General features: G+C 40.1%; 1 protein-coding gene, 2 long non-coding RNA genes and 1 pseudogene across 4 annotated transcripts; 1 reads left to right on the top strand and 3 right to left on the bottom strand.

The window, feature by feature from the left end:
* Nucleotides 1–4,050: 4,050 nt before the first annotated feature.
* Nucleotides 4,051–5,605, bottom strand: LOC111340442 (uncharacterized). 2 transcript variants are annotated; one of them, XR_015993420.1, is made up of 2 exons: nucleotides 5,402–5,605; nucleotides 4,051–4,761 (listed from the first exon to the last, which is right to left on the bottom strand). It is a non-coding gene; the product is annotated as an uncharacterized LOC111340442 (long non-coding RNA). The 2 variants fall into 2 exon arrangements; XR_002695756.2 differs by having other exon boundaries at nucleotides 4,051–4,439.
* Nucleotides 5,606–6,555: 950 nt separating this feature from the next.
* LOC148720146 (uncharacterized) lies at nucleotides 6,556–8,749 on the bottom strand (annotated as a pseudogene).
* Nucleotides 8,750–21,751: 13,002 nt separating this feature from the next.
* LOC148720145 (uncharacterized) lies at nucleotides 21,752–23,652 on the bottom strand. The gene is made up of 2 exons (XR_015993353.1): nucleotides 23,224–23,652; nucleotides 21,752–22,909 (listed from the first exon to the last, which is right to left on the bottom strand). It is a non-coding gene; the product is annotated as an uncharacterized LOC148720145 (long non-coding RNA).
* Nucleotides 23,653–23,704: 52 nt separating this feature from the next.
* On the top strand, nucleotides 23,705–25,373 carry LOC111340433 (uncharacterized). Its single transcript, XM_022947280.2, has one exon. The coding sequence runs from the start codon at nucleotides 24,055–24,057 to the stop codon at nucleotides 24,628–24,630; it is 576 nt and encodes a 191-aa protein (XP_022803015.1). The 5' UTR covers nucleotides 23,705–24,054; the 3' UTR covers nucleotides 24,631–25,373.
* The last annotated feature ends 279 nt before the right edge of the window (nucleotides 25,374–25,652 follow it).

Raw genomic sequence — 25,652 nt, 5'->3', positions numbered from 1 at the left:
AGTAACGAAATAATTTGGATATATCAACAAAGTTGAAATGGTAAATTGGCCACCGTAACGATTACAAAAGCTGACGTTTCGAGCGTTAGCCCTTCGTCTGAGCGAATGGAAAATGTGGATAATGTAGCAGATACAGAGGACTTGTCGGCACTGGATAAATCCTGTCATGTGTGCTAAAGCTCTCTCGGGAAGCATAACATTGGATAAAGTATTTCCTCACATTACAGTTTACAGCCTGAACATTCACTCCTTCTCGTTGTCCAGCTTACAAAAAGAAGAAAGCATTTAAGACTACTGTAGTTTTGTAAAAAATCACCCATCTTTAATCAATCATTCGAGATGACTATGCTTTAGGCCCTTAACTAATTAATCAAACTTAAAGCAAGTCCATTCAAACGAATAAACGTTAAAAGCGTTAACGTTTGAAGGCGTAGAGCCGTAGAGAAAGACTCCTCAGATGTTGTCCTAAAAATGGCCTGAAATGCAATTAACGCCGCCCTGTCCAGTCGGAGTCCAGGCTTGATAATTCCCTGGATTTTGTCTCGTAGAAAGTTTCTCTGACGCAAAACTACATCGCACATTTACGCTCCTGACTAATTAAACAAATTTCAAGCAAGTCCATTGAAACAAATGAAATAAATATAGTTTGAATCTGCTTGTTTTCCTGGGCAATTCATCGAAACTTCAAGGATATAAAAAAACATTGGTAATAATTATTTCAATAATATCAAAACATTGCCGTTAATTCTATTTGCCTCTTTTTGTTCCACGGTGGATATTGTGAGATTGCCTGTCTCAAACAAACAAAAGCATCCCGACACATTTGCAGCCGTGTATTGTTTCGCTGTCATATTTTTTGGCGTGAAAATGGCAAATTGCATATATTTCACTCCTACGTAGCAAGACGCATTTGACTTTGAATAGTCTGAATAGTATGTTTGCTGATAAGAACCTTTCTTAAATCCGCTCTAATCTTTTACTTTTCTTAGCTATCCTTCTTCCCTAGGGCGAAAAACTAGTTAGGTTCCAGATAGAGTTTCCTTTAACACAGGCGGCTCAAAACATTTTTTGTTAGTGCTGACACAAAGATTAGGACTAAGCTTAAAAACAGTGTAAATGCGTGTTGTCTCAAACAAAATAAAGTTTCTTTTTGAGTTCTTTTACACGCTTCAACATTAGTAGACCTGGGGGTTTCATTATCATTGCTGCTTATCACGACTCTTTCCAAATGCGAGGGTCCCTACAAGAGCCGTAAATCAGTTCTTTGAGGTTCCTGTCATACTGTATCCATGTATCCGCCAAAGCTGGAACACGTACTGCCTTGGTGTTTCAAGGCCAGCACATCCAGTGCGGTAGCGGTCTTTCGTTTAGCACAGTGGGCTTAGGTCGCAGAATCACAAATATCATTTTTCAAGAAAACTTCAAGGACTCTTCGGATCGTTTCGTAAAAGGGTCAGAAATACGATTAACACCGCTCCGTTGGATTGCTGGCTCGGTGATTCCCTAGATGTTGTCGCGTAGAATGTTTCCATGACGGAAGATTACATCCTGCATTTAGGCTCCCGAGCAATTAAACAATTTAAAAGCAATTCCATTCAAACAAATAAAATAAATATAGCTGGGATCGGCTTGGTTTCCTGGCCATTTTATTAAAACTACGCGGATATCAGAAATATCGCCATGAAATTTATTTCCCTCTCCTTTGTTTGACGGTGGAAATTGTGAGATTGCAAAGGTCTCTAACAAACAAAAGCACCCGACACATTTGCAGCCTTTTATTGTTTCGCTGTCACATTTTTTAAGTGCGAAAATTGCCAATTGCATATATTTCACTCTTACGTAACAAGAAGCATTTAAATTTGAATAGCAATTTCGCTGGAAAGAGCACTTAAAATCTGCTCCAATCTGCACTATTCCTTGCCATCCTTGTTCCTTGGAGCGCCAAACTAGTTTGGTTTCGAGATAGAGTTCATTTTGAGACAGGCGACTCAAAACATGTTGCGTTACGGCTAACATAAAGATTGGGACTAGGTTTAAAACTTTATAAATGCGTGTCAATTCAAGACAAAATGAAATATCTGCTTGACTTTTCTTCTAAGTATAAACAACATTAGAATCGAAGGTTTCACTATGATTGTTGCTTATTACGGCGTTGCTTCTTACAACGTGGCTTCTAGGGGAGCCGATAAACAATTCTTTAAGGTTTCTATGACTCTGTAGTCCCCAGAGCCATAAAGGGTACAGCTTTGGCGTTTCGAGGCGTAGAGCACCTCTATTGGGGTAGCGGTCTTTCGTATGGTATGATGGGCGTAGGCCACACCATCATACATATCTTTTTCGCAAAAATGCCCAGATATGCAGTTAACACCGCCCTGCCTTATCGGATTCCTGGCCTGGTGATTCTCTGTATATTGTGTCCTAGAGTGTTTTGATGAGGCTCGGTGCCTCCTTTTCCCATCACACATATCTTTTTGGCAAAAATGCCCAGCATGCAGTTAACACCGCCCTACACCATCGGATTCCTGGCTTGGTAAATCTTTGTATATTGTGTTTATCGGATTCAGACATTTTCTTTTCTTGCGTTACGGTATTTTCCCAACCCACAGAAAGATACAACTCGTACTAACTCAACTACTTTATCAACTGACGTAATAATCTTACTAACGTCTTATCCTAGAGCCCTCTATAAAACTATAACCTCAATACACTACTGCACAACTCACAGTTCTCTTCAGAGATCCTCGTAATGTATCGATGTCCACTTAAACCTTCTTCAACGTAGCCTTCCATACGGCTGACGATTCCAGTAACAACACTAGCTCCTCTGGGCTCTTCGCAACAGCACTAACTCACGAATTAGCTCTGTGAGCTAACTCGTGAATTGGATAAGCCAATCTAATTTGTGTAGTCAATAGAAATGGGGGTTTAATTTTCCTATTGGAGTATGAATCGTTAGACTGGTAGATGAGCATTATGAGGAATATGATGTGAAACTAGATTAGGCCTCAAAGACAGAAAATATGGCCTGATTAGGATTTAGTGCAAGACAATCACTGTTCTAGATTTTACTGTAAAGGTTTGTGGAATGAAAGTTCAAAAGGGTGCTGTTTTGTTTATCATAAAACAATTCTTCCAATATTGAGCTCAGTATTTACTTGCGATGCAGCATAGGGATAGTCCTGTAAAAGCTTATGCGCTGGATGGAACGCACGGACATAAGGATAAGCATATATGCATATGATTATCTAAACGTTGCCTTTTTTATGCTTATACTGTCTAGTTAAGACTTGGTTCGCATAAGCATAACGATCAACATAAGCGAGAGACTTTCAGGCAATCAGCAAGCACTATACTGCTTATACCAACCATGTCCCTATTTAACATAACATCGACTGAGCACCTGTGCTCATGTTTATGTTGCAGCTGTGCCCATGCACCTGCGCATTAGCTTGTAATGTTTATGCCTATGCTTGTGTTGCAACTAAGTGCCGCGCTTGAAGCCTGTCTCGCACTTCTGAGATAATTATTGGCACGAGGATGAAAACAAGTACAAGGATGTTCACACCACTCTAAAGTTTATCTTTTTCGGAACTCTTATTGTAAGTCAGTGGATACTCAAAACAAGGATATCTTCCTTATTTTGAGAGTCAATTCCTTGAAATGTAAGGATCAAGATTTCTGCTTTTAAGAATTAATACTCTCCAATGAAAGTTCCTCAGTTTAAGAATACCACCATTAAAATAGTATTTACATTCCTTGTTTTAAGAATTATGACTTTAAATTCTCATTTTAAGAGTATTTCCACTCTTGAATAAATATCTCAAATCCTTGCTTTTAGCAAGTATTCATTCTATGTAGAAAGGCTCTTCTTCTAACTAGATTTATGATAAATGCTTGCCAAAATATCAGAAATATCTGTGGAATTATGCTTGTCAAGTTCCCAAGGAAATATAACTATAAATATAATTTGAATCTGTGATTCATGAAACAAGACCACAGTTTTGATTGTTCCTAGTTTACCATAAATATAAAGCATTAGGAATATCCTAGTTGCATGTAATTCACAGAAATTTTTAATTTCAAATGACAATCAAAGTGGTTTTCAAAATAAATCATAAATTTATAACTTCCAGAAGAATAAGCATGGAATGTAAACTGCTACCATTTGTAATTTTTACTTACAATCATGTGATTATTATACAAAAAATTACTGAACCAGAGTAAAGAATCTCAATTTAAATATAAACCACTAGTTGACAGAATTATAGTCCTACACCAGCAAGGATATTCATCCTATTAAAGGGCTTGTTGTTGTCATTGTCAACTTATTATTGCTTTAATCTTCAATATGATTCAAAAGAAAAGTTGCTGTATCAATTTCTTGAAGAACATGTCCTAGGTGTAAAGCCTCTATGACGAACATTTAGGCACAGGCAAATCTGTAACAAGATTTTTCACAAAGAGAAAGAGTAATCTTCAGTACGATTCAAAGGAAAGGCTACTATACGTATTCCTTGAGGAATTTGTGTTTGTCATGAAGGCCCTATACTGTTTATTTTAATATTGGTAAATCTGCACGAAGAGTTTTATTAAATAGTTAAAATCTCAGCATATTAAGTTAACATGTAGCTGTGCCATTTCTTGAAGAATTGGTGTTAGGTATAAAGCCATGTCACTTTGCTGTACATTTGATCTACATCAAATGAAGTGAGGTGTAACTTCAGTCTTGCTTCAAAATAAAACTTGCTGCTGTGCAGGTATCTTAAGTTCAAAATAATGTAAAACATTTTAAAGAAAGCACAATTTGGGGTGATTATGTCAGATTAAAAGTGGTTGTTGAGTTTGTAGTATGGGCTGGCTAACCTGTGTTACATGCACAAAATATTGATAGAAAGAACCACTTCCTGGAGTTAAGTACCGTGCTGGCTGAGGCGATTATTTGTTAACTTCCCCTACGGTCCACATAAAAATAAAGTCCTCCGCGCTCGACCTGTTAAGTCTTCTTCAAGCATGCACCTGGGAATTATCCAAGTTTGTGGATAATCTGATTTGCAAAAACGGTCAGAACCTGTTTTAAACACGTTTTTATGCGCACGCATCCTATTTAGCTATATAGCAAGACCGAGTACTACCAGGAACTAATTTGTTTCAAAGCAACAGGGCGCGCATGCTCGAAGAACATTTAACAGGCCGAGCGCAGATGACTTTATTTTTACGTGGACCGTAGGGGAAGTTAACAAATAAACGCCTCTGCCAGCAGGGTAGGAGTTAAGATCCTTGTCTCAAGGACATAGGGATGATGTATTATTTAACAATCTTTGAAGAGTAAGTGCTCTCTTTTGAGATCTTTACTTACTCCTCTTGAAAAAAAATAGGTCTTACTATGAGAAATTTCAGTCACCTTAAAGTAAGGACTCTGCTATCAGTTTTAGGCAGTATTTGTCACTCACTGTCAGTGCATATTCCTTGTCTTGAGAACTGATAATTACGCTCATTTTGAGTGATATCAATCCTCATCTTTAGAACTTCCTGTTCCTCACTCCAGGACGCATTTTGGATCAATTTTACTATAGGTAGTGTCGGCCGACATGTCGACTGACATGGCGACCGAGTCGGTCGACAGTCGGTCGATAGTCGGTCGATAGGTCAGTCGATAGTTGGTCGATAGTCGGTCGATTGTCGGTCGATAGTCGGAAGATAGTCGGAAGGTGGTCGGTCGACATATCGGTCGATATGTCGACCGACTGTCGACCGACAGATGGAGTGTCGCGTCTCGGTGGAATATCGGTCAAGTGTCGGTGGAATATTGGTCAAGTGTCAGTGGTCTATCAGCCGAGTGTCGGTAGTCTATCGGCCAAGTGTCTGGAACTTTATCGGTAAATATAGTTTGAAAGTCGCTCGTGTGATTGTATATTGTTGCAGGGTCGGTATTGAAAAATTTGATTTCAAGGCATAAACTTTCAGGTATATGATTAAGATAAGAAACGACTTATGAGTGGCGTGGTGAATTTAAAAAATTTGGGAGTGACTTATTTACTACAGCATGAGCCACTCACGAATTGAAGTCCGTTAAGCAAGTAACAATAACGGGAAAGTGAAAATCCTCATAAACGCAAATCCTTGCGTCATCGTACCACTTTAAGAAAAAGTTAGCACCTATGAGAAAACTTTCCGAAGACCTAATCTCTTTATGGTTTCAATCTGTACTTTTCTCTCGAATATTTTCCCTTTATTTTTGAGACTTTAGCTTTTTCCTACTCGGCTAACGGGAGCTTTACAATAACTAATGACTAATGCGAATCGCAGGGGCGTCACTTCACGGGAATGAACTCTAGCCGAGTAACATGCTTTTTAGTTTTTAGTTCACACATGTCTATGTTACAGCCGGAACTGGCTGAATTGCATCTCTTCAAATAGCAAAAATTCTGAGACAGTTAATATTAAAACAATAAAACTTTATTCTGACAAGTAAAATAACCAACAAAAATTTTCTCAACAAAGATTATTTAAATTGTTTTGTGTCCAAGAAGCTTGTAAAACAACACACTCAGATAGATTTACTCCGGTTTGGGGGTATGGAACCAAGCCTACTTTGAGGGTGGGGGATGATGGTAGCAGAACGAGACGACCTTTTTTTGCTGTGTGTTGGGTCCCGTACGAATACAATGGTTTTGACTGATTCCCTTAAAGGGGATACTGTTCAGCAATGTCATCGAGTAGCCTTCGAAAGCATCCATTTGGGTGAGGCTCACCGTACCACCTTCGCCACGTGAATTCCTGTAGGTATTCAAGGAGAAAGTCAGGGTTTGTGTTTCCCTTCATTTTCTTAAAGTTTTCCTTTGCCGTACACCAGTTACTTTCAGCATTCTGTGTATGGACTCCGGTTACTGGATCAACAAAATGTAGCGAATGATTCACCGCCCCGTGTTGTAAACCGAGTCTTCTCTGGAGTTGCCGATAAGCCGCCCACTGGTCTGAGTGCATTATGGAGCCAAGTTGAACCTTCCGTTGAATAATACGCAAAAGAGTGGCCGCATTGCGTCGCCTTACGAGCTGTAGGTATGGTCGGGCTGGAGCATACTGTGTGTCAAACAACCCCAGTACCTATCTCCCTCTTCGAGGCCGACGCCCCCTTTGAAACTGCAAAGGAATAACAATTACAGCTGCATGAATTAAAATATTATGAAAAGAATCATTGGAAATACGGTACATCCCATCTTTAGATGGGAGGGGGCGGAGGTGATACGAATATGTATCTTTAGCATCAGATTAAATGCCTTAGTTTGGTTCTGTAATGAGAGGATTGGAAACAGCTGAGGTCAGCTAGTGCGTACATTTCACATTTTCCTACACTCTGACAAACGTTCCAGTCGTGAGTTCATGTACTGTATGTACTCGCAACGCTTGCGTTCTCTTAGAAACTACGACCGTTGTACAGTGGAATGCAGATTTCTCGAATACTCAATTTTCCGAAAATCCCCTTTTTTGGAACCAAAATTCGTTTCCCTTGCCTTTACTTCACGGTAATTTTACTCCCGCTTTCTCGAAGCTCCCCATTTTTCGAACAAATTGCAATGTCCGTTTATGGTTCGAAATTCGGTATTCCACTGTACGTTTTTTAGTTCCTACCCTTCACTGACAAGTGATGTCAACATAATTTGTTGGAGTTTACTTTAAAAATACAGACACCATTTTTCGCCGAAGGACACCCTCTTGGGTCCGAACCCACCTAACTCATGACTACTCGAAGGTCTGTACTTCCTATTTTCTTACCTTTGACTTGTGATTAAACTTTGATTCGTCGATCTGCACAATCACACCTGGTCCGCCTAAATGTGGGATCGGGTGACGCAACAATGCTTCCCATGCAACTTGCCGACACTTTCGTGCGAACTTGACTAAAACTTTCTATGAGGCCGTTCCTTTAATTTCCATCATTCGTAACGAACTCTTGTGCGCCCATTTCCAGAGAAATTGCAACTGCCGTGCTATTGAAATTTTGCTTCCAGAGAAATACGAATGTACTCTCACTGACGAAGAGCGTCGACAACGGTGACATGTCCGGTTGAAAAGTTAAGTTTAAGCTATATAGGTACGTCCCGTTCCAAGAGTATAGATTTTGACCATCTCGGTCTGAAATAGGGTGTTGTTTTTTAATTTGAAGCCCTTCTCAAGAGTTTACGAAAACCGTTAACAAACTGTTATCGCAAATCCCGGGTCCACCCCAACTGGTCTGAAATAGTTGAAAGCTATCGAATTTTAGCTCAGGTCGGCAGGGAAAATTTGTAGTTAGATTAATTAAAATTGGAATTGAAATTACTTACCAAATGTATCCGTCCCCATTGCGCAGATGGCGAATGAGACGCATTGCATTCCTACAATTCGCGCAGTTGACATTTCTTTTCAGTAGTCTGTTCCTTTGCAACCAAGTTAGAAGGCGGAGTTTTTCTCTACTACGACAAAGAACTTCTCGAAAAAAGTGGGGCATTTTAGGAAGCTTGGCTTTTGATATACAATGTAAATCGAATCCCTTTTAGCCTGCGTAGCTTGCGGTATTGTAAGCGCGCGCGAAATAAAGTTTTGCCGGCGAAGCCCCCAGAAGTGAGCGGCGAAGCCGCGAGAAATACCGCCTGCCAGAGAACTTGGGTATTTTGAATGCCGCCCACCTTTATCGCCTCATTGACAAAGATTGACAGGCCACACTGATTCTCTTCCTGTGTGAAAACATGTATAGAACCTTTTAGAGTTTTGTTGAATCAGACTTTTGCTCTCACGAGCATGTCTAAGGGATTTTCTTCTTTTAAAGGATATGAGTGGTAGTTTTGTATTAAATGCCATTTTCTGTGTAAACCTTCTTTCAAGTTTGATACTGATCTGATTGCTGGTGTAGTGTTACAAAAGATAAATCATCTTTTTTTAATTTCAACGAAACTCCTTTTTGGCGAGTTTGATTTCTGATAGTAGTTTTGCTACCAAGGTTGGAGCCAGGTTGAACCTTCCGTTGAATAATACGCAAAGAGTCGCCGCATTGCGTCGCCTTACGAGCTGTAGGTATGGTCGGGCTGGAGCATACTGTGTGTCAAACAACCCCAGTACCCATCTCACTCTTGGAGGCCGACGGGAACAGCATGACAGCCCTTGAAGTACGTGTGCAGGACTTTGATAAACCACGAACAGCGAGAGGCACCATGTCGCAAAATCCCCCATTGCTCTTGTACTTCATGACCGAGACCAATGATCAGAACGTATTTTCATAATCATTCAGGTACAATGAAATAAGCCCAGTATTGCAGGCCCAAAGGAAAAACTACTAACAAGAAAAATTGAAATTGCCTGGAAACGCAAACTGAAATTGATATAAGTTTTGCATCTGTTCTTTGTTCACAAAATCCAACACCCAAGTTTGCGGCAAAAAAGTAATTAGCGCGGAAGATAAGTCCTTTGAAGAGTTCGCAAGTAATTGAACCATGTAACTTTTACACTTTTGTAATGTGAGAATTTCAGACAGAAGAAATTTTCTTGGAGACATGCCACTTTCCCACACTCCATGATATCGACCCCAAGAGCGACACGGGATAAATGTATATAACTCTCAGCGAAGAGGATTCGTTGCAGTTGCATTAGGTGTATTCGAGAACATTAAAGCGTTATGGCTGCACGACAAAAGACATGTATGACACTCTGATGGACTGCCCTTACCGCTGCGAGTTTTGCGGCGTATCGGTGAAAAATTGTGAGTGCCATGATTCTAGTATTGTAAGCAGCGTTTTGGCGTTGGAGATCCCTGAAAAGGAGGGCATAAGGACCGAAACGTCAACATCAACACCAGCACCGCCACAAGCAGCCCGTGAGAAACGTAAAGGAAGTACCGATGACTTATAAGCAAACTATCCCTAATTATAGATTTCGTTTGCAAATAGTATATGCAGTAAAATATATGGATTATTGGAGGAAAAATATAGATAGCTATGGCCGTCGTGCAAGAATTAAAATCGAAATTTATCCTTATCAGTTTGTGGAATTATGAACAGGCGAACTAGTCTATAAATGGAGCAAAATTATAGATAGCCACTAACTCCCTAACGAATAGGCCTTATTTCTTACTTTCGTACTTTCTTATTGCATTTACAGGTGTGGGACAAGCAATAAAAGTGGACAAAAGAGGCCAGAAAAAACAGTGCCGGAAAAGAAATTCAAAGAAGCCAAGAATGACCTGCAGGCTGCTATGAAGCAATTGAAAAGATCGGAAGAAGTCAATAGGAAGAAGGAGGAGGATTATCAGGAAACGATCGCTGCCTTGGAAAGACGCATCGAAGAACTTAAAGGTATGTAGAATTTTGTGCACGGTTTCTTGTCAACGCTATTGGTCCTATTGTCCGAGAGTATCTCTGAATTATGCATGATCATGTTTGTCGTGATTTGGCGCTATTTGGTGTGTAAGACTATTATTTCGATGCTTAGACTATATTTTCGCCTGCTGACAGGTGCTAGAAAGGGAAGGGAGAACAGTAGGAATTGGACGCGGGGAAAAAGTGTAAACATTGTTGGGAAATCAAAAATTTTGAAATTCGGCGTTCTTTAACAGGAAAATATCTCTTTTCAATTTATTACATCTATCTTTCTACTTTGGAAAAGTTGCGCGCAATGTTTCCTGCAACAATTCTGGGGTGGACATACCTTGCAACATCGCTCAAAGAGGGGGTCATAAAGGGGGTCCCCGCATAAATACGTTAAAACAGTAATACCGCATCGAGTTTTATCAGAATGCACGGAAACCGCAAACCGCATAGTCTTGTAAAACTACAAAACCGCAATATAAAACGAAAATGTTCGCAAAACCGCATCCAAAATACCGCAAAAATCGCATCACCGCAAACTCTTATGCCCCCTCCTCAAAACTTCAAATGTTGCATTTTCTGTTCACCGCAGGATGGTTGCACACCAAAATGGAGCGCCAGTTATCCGAATTAAAAAGACAGAGTATTTAGTAGAGATGTAACACGCTGCAACTTCGTTGTCAACGATGCGAAGATGCGGTGTAGAACAGAGATGCTCAGGGGCGTAGATACCACATACGCACGTCCGCATGTGTGTACGGCTGAAATCTGAGAATTTCTTTTCAATCTGACAACAACATTATTTTCTATTGCCTGAACGCGTTCTTATCTTTAGATTGGCTGATTTGAATTTATTTCATATATTGTTTCTTTTTTATTTCAGTTGGCTGATAGATAAATTAAAATAAACAACTAACTACTGCGTTTCACTGAAGTATTTATTTCTTGTAATATCCCACGGAAGATGCAGGAAATGGCATTTCCGCCAAAATTTGAACATTTACAGACCCCCCCTAGTGGGGAGCCTCTGCCACTCAAAATAGTACCCTTCGGCGTATAGTTACAAAATCGCTAGCTACGCCCCTGATGCTTTCAGGGTCTTTCTGTGATGCATGCTGCTCTTGATTCAACACTGCCGTTTAGTTTCCCTCAAGCTAAACGCACCGCACTTTTCGAAAACAAAAATACGCCTTAAAAACATTGCAAAGTTAAGCGTATCAGGAATTTTTAATCGACAATTGCAAATTCTATCGTGGTCTAATAGTTTGGCCAAATGCTAAAGAAACCATTTTATTCGATCCTCAAACCGTACATGCAACTGAAAATGCAATATTTTTTGTACAGTTGGTTAGCACGGGCAAGAGTGAACAAAAATCAGCTGCAACTGAAAGGGACACTGACGATGGGACAGACCAAACGTCTGATACTGACATTGGGGACGACGATTTCATCGAGGACGATAATTGGGAAAAGGAAACAAAAGACTATGAAGAAGGAGCAGAGTGTGCTAAAAAAAAAGACTAAAGGTTAGTTCGTGCGCATGACTGAACAATTAGTGGATCGTGGCTGATTTATATACGAGTCGAATCCAATGACACTTCCCCCCGGGTATTTGACTTGCTCTTAAATAAACTGGTCAAAATCTCCAGTGTTCGGGGCCACAATATCTTCCACACTTTGCAGACTAAGGATTACCTTAAAATCAATTTTGAAGTTTTGATCATTAATTTGCATGGCCGGGGAGGGGGAGACTCTCTGATACAAATGACGGGGTTGCTCGTGGGAAATTTTAAATTTACCCCTAAAGGAGACCAATCTGGGCGTGGCTCTAGGTTTATGGACCCCTAAAAGATACCAATTTTTAGCTGTAGGTATCTTGATTTCCTTTTTCATCGACTTAGACAACCAAAACTGAATGACAGCGGGTTTCTTTATTGAAATTTATTCGCAAGCAGCCTCAAAAGATAGCTTGACGGCCAGAAATGTGAGATTTCACTCCTGAAAAACGTAAGCGAGACGACAATCCCTGATTTACCCCTAAGCAAGACGACGATCGTCCCCGTCATTTTCATGAGAGTCCCTCCCCCCGGGTTTGCACGATTAGGATCATCCGTAGCCTGCTGTCTAGCATGCATACCGAAACAGAAAGGGGAGCGAGAGAGGGAATATCCCTCGCGTTTCGCACGCGTCCCACGCGCTCAATTGCGCCGTCAATAAGACCTGTTGACCAAACATGACCTTATCCCTGGGAATCGATATTTTCCTTAGATAATGTCGTAGTCAAAACCCATTGTGATGTCAGGGAATAACCATATCACATTATAAACATTTAAATATTATTTCACAAACAAAAAAGGTTACATTCACCGATGACTGAAATTAAACTACTCCACTTTTTTTCAGAATTACCGATATCAGGATCAAATCTGGAAGGCATTCATCGAAGATATAAAGGCGTCCTCACAATTTTACAAAACCATCACTGTTCTTTAACAGAAGCTATGCGACGCTTTGGCATCGCACGAAACACGTTAAGAGACTACATCGGCTTGTGTGAACTCAAGAGCGTGGACCCCAAGAGATATGAAAGAATTCTGGCGACTGAGCGTGAGAAGACAGGGAAAACACCCGCCAAGAGTATTGAACGTCTTTGCAGGGTTACTTTGAAAGAACTCAAAACTCGCGTAAATGAATTGAAGGAGGAAAAGCAGCTCCTTCCTTTCTATCCAAATGACGGATTTTACTCCTAATCATTTTCAGAATGGGGTACAATTTTCGCGAGGTTCTGGCGAAGTGTTTTTTAGGTAGGATTATTTTCTTTGACGTTCTGTAGAAAGCAATCGGTTATTTCAAAATGCAGTGGGTAATTATCACAAACGGTAGATCAGACATGTAACTGCAGGATTTCGACAGAGCCTCAGCTTCTTGACTTCATTTTCGTTGTTATTATGTTTCAGTGGCCTTACCCGGCTGCGTGAGTAAGATAATATTAGATTTGTGATAATAACGATTAATGATTTTTAATGAATTTTTTAAACATGGATACTGAATTGCTTCATTAAAGTTATTGTTTATCGAAATACATTGAAGCTGTTCGTAGAGAACTGATCCTCCTAGGAGGGTTTCACCACCTCCACGTAAACACGGCCTGAGCGATATGTTAGATTTTACATACCTCTGCTAGGAAAGCAGCGCAGTTCAAGAGCATTCATGCCTAAATTATAATACTTCATTCTGGTGGCTTCGTTTCGCTTGATTTCGTGGTTTCGTTTCGATTGTTTCGGTGGTTTCGTTTCAGTTGCTCCAGTCGCTTTGGCTATCAGTCGGTGGTTTCGTTTCCCATGTTTCGGTGGTTTTGTTTTGGACGTTTCGTTTCGGTCGTTTCGTTTCGGCAGTTTTGGTCGTTTCGGTTGTTTCAGTCGTTTCGTTGTTTCTAGTTTTAGTCTATCCCCCGAAGAACAGCAGAAGTTCTATCCTGTTAAGATTTTCTTAAAACACGTCCATACGGTCGACAATAGGTAAAATGCCATTGAAGCATCACTTCAGTGTCAGTGAAGTATCGGTGAGGCATTGGCAAAGTGTCAGCCGAGTGTCGGCCAAGTGTCGACCGAGTGTCGGCCAAGTGTCGGCCAAGTGTCGGCCAAGTGTCGGCCAAGTGTCGGTCAAATATCGACCGACTGTCGACCGAAATGTCAACCGACTATCGGCCGACGTATATCAGCCGACATATCGACCAACATGTCGGTCGACAGTCGGCCGACAGTCGATCGACAGTCCACCGACAGTCGGTCGACTGTCGACCAACTGTCGACCGACTGTCGACCGACTGTCGACCGACTGTCGACCGACTGTCGACCGACTGTCGACCGACTGTCGACCGACTGTCGGCCGACTGTCGACCGACTGTCGACCGACTGTCGACCGACTGTCGACCTACTGTCGACCTACTGTCGACCTACTGTTGACCGACTGTCGACCACTATGGCGACCGACATGTCGACCGACATGTCAACATGACCGACATGACCGACATGTCGACATGGTGACCGACATGTCGGTCGCCAGGTCGGTCGACATGTCGGCTGACACTAACTATAGTAAAATTGATCCCGCATTTTTAAGAAAAAAATCCTTAATTCAAGGTATCTGGAAACATACAAACTTAACAGTGCACTAATAACATACGCATACACAGTGCGAGTTACACCATTAAAGAAACAGCATATCGATTGATTGAACTTATGCTTGAGCTTCTTTCAATGCAGTTCCCAGTTGTGAACCACTTTCCAACGTTGATACAGCTCCAGGAATACCAAACAAGCCTCAAACAAGTCACTTTACGAGCAGTTGGCCGTGAGCGATACTTCCATATCGGACTATCGGCGAGAAGCGACTCGAGTCATTTGAGCCCGCGGTTGAATTACCAAAAGATCAGCGTTTTAAATGTAAAATTTATATTTACATAAAGTTTCAACTTAAGGTGTGAGGGAGTATCCGTGGCCTTACGGTATAACGCAAGGTGATCCATGAGATTTTCAGGGTGGCGACGTGGGTGGTTCAAATCCGCCGTTCTCAAGTAAATCACGGGTTTTGCCTAACTTCCTTCTTTGTTTTCTTTTTCGGACACAATAATCATTTTCCTGGATGCATACATTTAAAAATAGAAGTATTGATGCCATAAATGAAATATACGCTGCAAGAGATAAAAGTGTATTCGGAGATTGGGCAAGATTGCAATTAATATTCACAATTGAAAAACGTATACTTTTTTACTCTTTCAAGATTATCATTGGCTTCTTTTTCACTCCAACACTATTCTTAGCGACAAAAGTCGCCATTTCGTTTGTTTATCACTCGCCAAAAACTATCAAATGCATTCAAAAGCCTAAACTAGGAAAAGGTTGCAGGAATCGACCAATCGAGCGAGCGAGCGAGCGCCATTCATCACGTCATACCTACAACTCGCTCTTGCGCATGCGCGCAATTCACGAGTTAAAAAGGTCTAACTTTAACTGATCGCGACTCCTTATATATCTTTTACAAAATGTTCTAGAATGTTTTAGGGATCTGTAATGAAACTATTCTTAGTATCATTACATTACTATTGCATCATAACAAAATATGCTAACTAAGGATTTTAGAAAGTTCCATTAAAAGTTCTCAATGAGTCAGCATGACTAAGCGTTCTAGAAACTTCTTCAGTTCTATTTTCAGCAATTCCGTAACGTAACGCATTCTCCATAACACTTGCTATTGTTGTTGTTGCTGCTTTTTACTTTGCAATGGAGCTTTGGAATGTGGATAATATTGCAAATACAGAGAACTGGTCAGCACTGGAAATATTCCCTCATGTGTGGCTTGTCAGCCTTTATTCATGTGTGGCTTGGGCTCTCTCGCGAAGTTTTTTACATTGGGTAAAATATTTCCTCGTGACAGTTTACAGCCTGAGCATTCACTCCTTCTTGTTGTTCAGCTTACCAAAATAGGAAAGCTTTTAACACTACTGTAGTTTCGTAAGAAATCATCCTTAGGAAAGTTTCTCCCGGTACATCGAGATGACTATAAGTAATCTGCATCAATCGATTACATCCCGCATCATTTAAGGCCCTTTACTAATTAATCAAATTTAAAGCAAGTCCATTCAAGCAAATAAAATAGATGTAGTTGGGATCGATTTGGTTTCCTGGGCTTTTAATTGCGCATGTAGGCTCCTGACCAACTAGACAAATTGAAAGTATGTCCTTTGAAAGAAATGAAATAATTATAGTTTGGATCAGTTTTTTTTTCCAGGGCAATTTATTGAAACTTCAAGGGAATCAAAAACTTTGGCGCTAATTTTATTTCAGGATTATAAAACATTGTCGTTAATTTTACTTGGCTTTTCGTTGTTCGACGGCGGAAATTGCGAGATTGCCTGTGTCTTTAACAAAGAAAAGCACACCGACACCTTTGTAGCCTTGTATTGTTTCGCTGTCACTTTTTTAAATGTGAAAATTACAAATTGCATATATTTCACTCCTACATTCGACTTTGAATAGTACGTTTGCTGATAAGAAACTTTTTTGAATCCACTCTAATCTCTACTATTCCTAGCTATTCTTGTTCCTTAGAGCGAGAAACTAGTTTGGTTTCCAGAGACAGCTCATTTTGAGACAGGTGACTCAAAAGGTTTTGCGTTAGCGCTAAGGTTAGGACTAAGTTTGAAAACAGTACAAATGCATGTTGTATTAGAATTAATTATAGACTGGATCTGCTTGTTTTCCAGGGCAATTTATTGAAACCTATAGGTGGTTTGCAACCAATCTCTAGAGACACAGGTAGCAATATTGAAAGGAACAAATGCTGGTGGGCGAACAAAAGGAGCTAATGAGATATCTATTGTTTACGTCCACTAACATAGCGGCAATGACGTAGCGTGCAAACCACCTATAGGAGATCAAAAACATTGGCGCTAATTTTATTTTCAGATTATCAAAAATTGCCGTTAATTTTATTTGCGTCTCCCTTGTTCAACGGTGGATATTGTGAGATTGCAGATGTTTCTGACAAACTAAAACAACCCTGACTCCTTTGCAGCCTTGTATTGTTTCGCTGTTATTTTTTTTTTAATTGTGAAAATCGCAAATTGCATATATTTCATTCCTACGTATTAAGAAGCATTTGACTTTGAATAGTACGTTTGCTCAATAAGAACAATTCTTAAATCCGCTCTAATCTTTACTGTTCCTAGCCATCCTTATTCCTTAAAGCGAAAAGCTAGTTTGGTTTCCAGATTGAGTTTATTTGGAGACAGGTGACTCAGAACATTTTGCGTTAGCGCTAACATTAGGAGTAAGCTTAAGATTAGGACTAAGCTTGAAAACAGTACAAATGCGTGTTGTTTTAAAACAAAATTAAATCCGTTCTTGACTTTCTTTATATGTATAAACACCATCACACTTGAAGGTTTCATTATCGTTGCTGCTTATCACGACTTTTTCTAAATGCGATGGCTCCTCAAAAGCCGTTAATCAGTTCTCCGAGGTTTCTGTAATTCTGTAACCACCAGAGCCGTGAAGGTTAAACGCTTTTGCGTTTCAAAACGTAGAGCATATCCATTGCGGTAGCGGTCTTTCGTTTAGCATGATGGGCGCAGTTCACAGCATCAGGGATATATTTTTCCGAGAAAACACAAAAATTGCCCAGAAATGCAATGAACACCGTCCTGCCCCGTCGGATTGCTGGCTTCATGATCATGATTGCCTGGATGTTGTCTCGTAGGATGTTTCCATAGCCCCCCTTAAAGCTTAACTATATAAATATATATAACTCAACTATAACTATAACTTAACTTAGCTTAACTATATAAATACTTATACTAGAAATACCTTAATGGCAGAATGCACTAACCAAAAGTCTTTAAGCTGATATCGTTGTATGGCTTGGTAAAATGCTAGTAGATAGGGGGCTACTTTCTTCGGATAAAGGTGAAGTCCTTGGAGAAAAATCCGGGGCTATGTCATACATCTAAGGATGAAATTTCATGATATATTTTTGGTAGCATAAGAGTTCATTGTGGATTTATAGTGGTTAGGGTTAGGGTTACAATGCTCAATAAAATTGCATTAAGAGAGTTTAATAATGTAAAACTGCGTTTCGTAAGAGAAGTGAAATCTCGCGTCAAAGTCGGTTCTTTGCTGTTTTCTCCGCTTGACCTAAAACGTTACATCATCATTTTTTCATCATTTGAATCTATACCTTACTACCTTTACATCAAAAGCAATGGAGAAATTTTCTGAGAGAAGTCGTTATCTTTTTTGTATTCATCTCCGATGTGGATCACGATTTTCTTACTATCCTCTGTGACCTATCTTCGATCGTGTCTAAAACACCGCGAGTACATGATGCAAGTAATTTTAAAAATAGAGGATTTCACTCTCGTACCAGTATCTGTACGCTTTCGTATGCGCTCGTCTGTCACTCGTATGCCACTCGTAGAACTCGTGCGGTGTTTAAGTGACGATCGCTATCTTCCGGAGTTAAGGTTGACTTGATACCAACATCATCACCAAAGTCAGTGGAATCAGCGGTCAGAATACTCGACCCCAAACATGCAGACGCTTTTAGTGGAGCGCTTAGCCAAACTAACCAGACCAAACAAACAGCCAAACTACCAACAGCCAAACTACCAACAGCCAAACTACCAGACCGTAACATCATGAAGCTTAAACGACTGAAAGCACAGGTAGCCCATGCTCACACAATAAGCCCTGTAAATATCTAAATATGTTATGTCGCACAATGGGCGGGATGTAAGGGTTTAAGTGGGAATAAACGGTCGCATTCTTAAACTAGCTGGAAAGAAATTCAACTTCGCCACGCTTTAGTACTTTTCCCTTTGAGTCTTGGGGGTTTTAGTGATTCTGGAGGTAAAAGCAATGGCTGGATGTTGCCGGTACGGGTAAGTGACGTTTCTACAATCTTAGCGGAAGTCATCTTATGAGTTAACTGTAAAGTTGTTATCAGTCGAATGCTGAAAGTGCGTTTGTCGTGAGCTGATCGGTCAGTTTTGTGGTAAGATGAAGTGGTGTAAGCTGGTAGTGATTGGTAATTTTTATTTTTCGCTTGGTAATCTTAGGTTGTTCAGATTGGTTAACTTGTTTTTTGCAAATGTACCCATCACTCCGCTACGCCATTTTCCAATCAACAGAGACGAACCGAACAACAAGATCAAGTGCTCCGACCGCCACATCTCCTTCATCGGGGAGACAGCCAAGTGCTTCAAATAAGACTGATTAAAGTCGACAGACGAAACTCAGAGGATATCCGCAGGATATGAGGGGGATAACTGTTTCATTATTCAACACATTGATCGCAAAGTGCTAGATAGATAGCTCTATTGAAAATCACATGGCAGCCCACTAAGGCTGAATTGCATGATTATTTACAATACAATACTGGCTAAGATTATCAATTATATTTACAGAGCATATTATTTACAAGAATAATACAATGATAATACAGAACCCATTGCCTACACATGGCTGGTAAATATGTCTGGGAGAAACGCTTGGTGCACATCATTGGGTTGAAAAACTGACTTTGATTTCTAAGGTTATAAGTAATATGGTTCTTCGGTGGCAAAAAATGACGAGGCGTGTGCTCGGTATTGGACACTATTGGTTCGAAAATTTTATTTCATAGCTCGATACGTCTATCCTTCAGTGAGTTCAGGTTAAACAATGAAAAGTTGTAGCGATATCATGATAGGCCTGGTCAAATTACAGACATGGCACGTTTTTGAACACGTCGTTGCTTAAATAATCAGGCAGTGCATGATGGTAAAGAGGGGCACAATATTCGAGTATAGGTCTAATATAAGTAAGATAGAAACTGATGATATCACGAGCCGGAACTTCGGCGCGCTTAAGCAATGTGAAAAAGAACATCCGCTTATTAGCCTTTTTTGGTACCTCAGAAATATAACAATTCCATCGGGGCTGGCTATTGTTACGCTTAATTTCATTTCACTATTTTGTGTAACTACAAATTTCAAGTAATCGAAATGGGTACCGAGAATTTGTGATAGTCCTTTTATATCGTTTCTAGTCAAGGACTGATCGCAAAGCGAAATGCCCCCGCGAAATGTTTTAATCGCCTTTCTTTAATTGCTGTTTGCTTGCCATGCAAAACCTGATTGTGGCTTTTCAACAATTACTTCTGGTTTTGTTTGGAAGGATTGGGCGGCTTTTATGGATCATGGTGACTTAAACTCAACTGCTCAACAGACGTCGACGCCGCCGTCGACCTGTAGAATCCTGGTTTGAAATTGTAACTTCCATGAAGTCTTTTTCCGTAGACATTTGACAATGAGGAGAGAGTTACTCGACAACTTATTAACACTACGTTCAATTTCGAGATATGATGGCCAGTTGAAGGGTATCTGTCAAGGAAAAATAAAACTGTGAAGTTTGGTGGCACTTTCAAAAATTTTGGTCGGTCAAAAAATTCGTTAGCAGTGAAAATGGTCTCGGCTTGACAGATTTCTTTTGCAAAACAAACGAAATTTTGCGTAGTGCGAACAGGCCCTGAGCTTCGTTTCAAAACTTAAAAATTCTTTTTGCACCTGTCGATGGGTAAAGACCGTTAATATATTTGTACTGTGCGGCGTTACAATGTATTAAAGAAATGTTACAGTGAAGTCCTGTGTTTTAAAAGTCTTTTTGTTGTCTTTTAAATTTTCTCACAAATTTTTGTCCCAATAAAACTAAAATAAATTTTTAGTTGGAAATTTCCATATCATTTTGTTTTTGTATAATATGTTAGCTTTAAATATGAAGTGCTTCTGGAAGTAATTAATGGGCTGCGTACGTCATTGTTAGAAAGTACTTGAACTTTGCTTTCAAATCCTCTGAGGATGACATCACTGCATTTTTAATTACGAACTGCTCGTCTGTGACGGCTTCCACATTAACAGGACGTTCGGGCCCTTTTTCTCCTAGCCTTAGGAATGAAAAGACTTATTTGCAAAACTAGCGCAAACAGAGAACCGACCATCAGAGAAAAAGATACGAGGATGGATTTCAGCGTAGACATCTAGTTGCCAGTCCCCGAGGACTAAAACAAAGTGGAAAGCATTTAACGAAGAACTAATCGAGGCAGCTATTCAGAAATTTGATAAATGTCCATGGGTTAGCGGATTTGGAACGGGGGTCCAAATCTAGGGGGATCTAAATCCGCTAGGACACCGGTGCCGTGGAAACTACTAGTAAGTCCAGGATCTAGGTTAGCATGTGGTCCTGGGTTATGGATATCGTTGCACTGTAGCACAAACTGCACCAAATATTGCTGCTGCTCCAGACTGGACCAAATACGCCATTACACTAACTACGCAAACTACTCCAGTTACACCAACATTTTCAGATACAAGAACTATACCTGAAACAATTTAGCCAGCCTGGCTATTTTCGCGCAGCCCAGGGACCAGATTATGACTGGGAGCTAAAAGCTATGTGCCGAAAGTTTAGAGGTGGGGTGGGGTAGGTTTTGTACCCTGAATCAACTGGACGCTGCTCTTAGGTCATAGGGGCTTCTTGCAAAATATCACCTTCGTTCCCTTATGTTTTTTAAAGTATATTTTACATGACCGGCAGTCAGGCTTATGCCCCCAGATAGCTCAGCCCGTGGGTTCGGACTTCATTGCTCGAGGACTGTCAAGTGTCTTAAGAAGTGGGTTTGGAAGGGGCTGGAGCCGAGTTGACGCTGCCGACTCCAGCTCGCTAGCAGTACGCCAATCAAACGTTTAGCAAGAAGATCAATCTCGACGGCCATGTGCCAGTTTCCCACAATAAATTTTTAAAGAAAAAATAACAAACAACCACGTCGCGCAAAATATGGAGGGTGTAACTGCAATAATCGTAACCTCACAACACCACAATCATAAAGACGATTTATTCGGTACGAATGATGTTGACGGTATGTGGGTTGAAACTTAAAACAATAAATGAATACGAAATTAAACCAATTTACTAGTAAACGTGACAGGAAAGAAATGCACTGAACGAACTCGAAATGACAATACGTACATTGTTACGATTTCTACGAAACTGCTGGACAAATATAAACTGCCCAAAGGCGAAATAAGGATAAACTGGAGTAACTGCTCAAAGCGAACTACTGCATGGCCAACGGAAGACTAAAACTCTGAACTGAGAAAGACTAAGTTTTATATGCGAAAACGACTAGCTAACTTAAAGTGCACTTAACGCCAATATTAAGAAAGAAACTAAGGAACAAAAATACGTGGCATAGAAACAACAGAAGCTAAATAACCAGCGAAAAAATACTAACGAACGACGAGAAACAGCGACAACACAAAGAGACCCCCCAATGATTGATTGAATGAGAAAAACAAAAACAAAAAAAACATTCCGCACGCTAAGACCCTTCAGAGGGGTGCACATAGAAACGTTCATAGAGTGAAACAAAAGTAAGGAAAAGGAAGAATTTAGCACATATCTTATTTGACTACGGGCATTCTATTGATTTACCATTTCACAGTTTTGAGCTTTATCAAAAATTTTGTATGCTTTTGAAACATCGTGACCTATGTAGCTCAGGTATTTGCTTCTTACAACCTGAAAGCCCCTAGCCACGACCCCACAACTTTTGCACTGACTTGTAAAGACATTTGACTGCTGTGTCCCGGCTAGGTCAGTTTTCCCTCGATGTCCGCCTTCAAGCCAGCCAGCCGGTCGCTTAAAATGATAGGACAGCAAGCAGGCAAGAAATTGCCACACTGGAGGATGGGTTGTTGTCAGTTAGTTTTGTAAAGCTCAGGGTTGAGGAGGGGAGGTTTTGCTCACATTAGTCACTAAAGGTGTCTGTTAGGAAGAATTCTCGGACTGTCTCCGGCGCTTGATTCATGGTAAGCTTCGTGCCCTGTCGTAGCTCAAAATAAAGAGTGGGCTTGGCCATCGTGGCTGGGAGATGTCGAGTTTCCAAAGTTGGGGGGCTTACAAAAATGATTCGAGTTTGCTGTACTCTTTGATATGTTTAGGCGAATTCCCACAGGTATGCAATTGTCATTTAGGCTAGAGCCCAAAGAAGGAGCAAGAAAAAATCATCCAGTTAAAATATCAAGCTCCCCTCGCTAGTTTCTATTTACACAGAAAGCAAAATCTTACAAAGCCATGCAAATTCTCGCATGTAACAGCATCCTGTCCACAATGATTACTCAACCACTTGATATACCATGAAAATACAAATATACCACGCGATCTCTCGCTTTCACTATATCTGTAGCTTTGTCTCCTAAAGCTACTCCACCAGCTCATTGCTCTCTTAGAAGCTATCAAGCAGCCCATACAAGGAAAAGAATCCATTCCTAAAGTTGTAGTCTACTTACAACTGTCCCCTTCCTGCCTCAGTAATATCGATTTCCGCTATTCTTGGCTTACTTTTTTTCCCAGCGATTGAGGCTGTGGTAGACGGATTTATGCATGCAAAAACTTAAAAATATTGTGCAATAAATTAAAATTATACATGTCGTTACTAAGCACGTCATCACCTGCGAAAGAACGATGTCGGAGTCGGCCAATAATATTGTTCAGAAACTACTTAATGTCATACGAACCACTTTACGACGCTCAGGGAGAGGTTAAGGAGGACATTTGTGCGGAGTATTTTTTTCAATTCTTGTCGATGATTATTGAATATTGTATACGTCATATTAAAGAAATGTAGCAAATAGAAAACTTTGTGAAACTTTGTGTTTGCTTAACTATGAAGATACCTATTTTAACTGTTGTTGTTTTGTACGTACAAGACTACCCTGGACAGTATGTAAATCAGGTCTTAGCAGGTTAATCAAGTATGATAAACCACGAGAACAACTCGAGTGTTTCACAAGCTGTACATGAACGTCTTGTTAGAGGGACTAACCAGTTCGTGTGAACTTCCTTATTAGATCAATCAAGACAATTCCTACTTTCCTAGATGAGCGAATTTTTTTATGGTGTTCGCGAGGAAGACCTGGATGGCAGTAAGGGATTCAAAGGTTTACTGGTGCTGCGTGAAATCTTTCAAGTAATTTTTGACGAGGGTAGTTAACGCGTGTATGTTACCCAAAGACTTGAATTTTCTTGGGTTTGTCAACTGGTTTCGGGGAAGCATTAAAGGAATTGCAGTATACTTGTTGACTTGTATTTGAAGCTCAGAAACGAAGTCTGGATAACAAATGAAGGAGGAAGGGGTTACAAATTCACTGATGGCCACCAATAGTGAGAGCTGCTTCGCTTCTCGCGGATCCATTTTTGCCATTGTTGACAACATTCACTGGGCGATCGCCAGCGCCAAGCACAATAAAGCTTATGTCCTTCGATTTGTGCCTGTACTCAAGCAGATTACCAAAGTTTTGAACGGGGCAGATGTGAAATTCATACGCCGCGCCGAATTCTACAGCGATCTGAAAGAAACCCTACACAAGATTGAAAACCATGTTAAGGAAAGTTCAACTCGTGGAAAATGGATGAATAAGTTGATGGCTAAGAAGAATCAAAAAAGTTTCGATGAATTTGAGGAGCATGTGGATCATCTCATAACACGAATCGTTTTTTCGTTCGCTCAGCGAGTTCAACTGCTGAACATGGCTCGGCAAAAGAAGAAAGCGTTGCCAGAGATACCAGAAGAAGATGAATTGAGCGAAGGCAAGATGGACGAGGAACGCGCTTGTTTGTTAGCAACAAATGATGATACTCCAAGGAAGGAAATTTCTTTGGCAAGCCAGGAAGATGATATAGCTGGAGAAAGATAAACGTTCAGTTGCATTTTTATCTTCTAAGACAAAATCAATGCTAACATTATTCGAAAAACGTGCATAAACAGTTGAAAATTTAGCTTGTTGGTTAACCATCTTGATTTATCACCTCCAGAATAGTTGATAAAAGAATTATTCCGATTGAGCTTCTCGGAGAAATATTCAATTGTTGTTTAGAGTAGTGTGATAGTAATTTTGATTTTGAGCAGTTAGTCTTGAGTAGGTAAAGCTGGACAAACTCGGCTACGTTTTGGGGGTTAGCCACAAAGTGCACTCTGAAACTAATTACTTATGCAAAGCTTGTGTAAACAATCATAACGCACAAACACGCACTTAATTGTGCCGTCGTTGTATTATACATGGGTATTGGACGCGAGGGTATTGTTTTGAAATATTCGGAGGCATGAAAGTGTTTTATATCTCTATATTTAAGAAGTGTCAAGTTCTTCGTGAATGTTATATTACATGTATATACATGTAAGCAAATTTGGGCACTTCTGAATTATGGGAATTTTTCAATTGTTTTAGCTCTTTATATGGTTTGTGAAGTACTGAACAAGATTCCAATTGTTTACGATTTAATGGCAGAGCATGGGAAGTTTGTTCCTCTTTTCTTGTCACAAGTGACAATACATACAGTAGAACCCCACTAACTTGCAAAAAATGTCAGTCGGTGGTTTGAGCTAACAAGTAATCATGTTTATCATTCATCGGTTTAGTAAAATAAATTTGCTTTCTGAGGCGTTTTTTTTTTTTTTTTTTTTTTTTTTTAAGAATCTTTAGTTTGGGAAGTTTAGCTGAAGATTGGGACACATTAATGAGCTATGTTCTGTCACTTTGACCGTTATGGACCTATGATTTTATTTAAGTTCAAGTTGTCTGGATAAATATTAGCCAAGGGCAAGTAGAATCACTTTGAGTTGGCAGGTAATTTGAATTTAAGTTAGCTGATAGTAAATGACTGGAAAAAATGGGAAATTGCATCTTGTTTGACTCGGTGAGGTTTAAGGTTAATCAGG

This window comes from Stylophora pistillata, chromosome 11, assembly GCF_964205215.1.
Source record: "Stylophora pistillata chromosome 11, jaStyPist1.2, whole genome shotgun sequence".
Taxonomy (NCBI): Eukaryota; Metazoa; Cnidaria; class Anthozoa; order Scleractinia; family Pocilloporidae; genus Stylophora; species Stylophora pistillata.
This window is presented reverse-complemented; position numbering and strand designations above follow the sequence as displayed.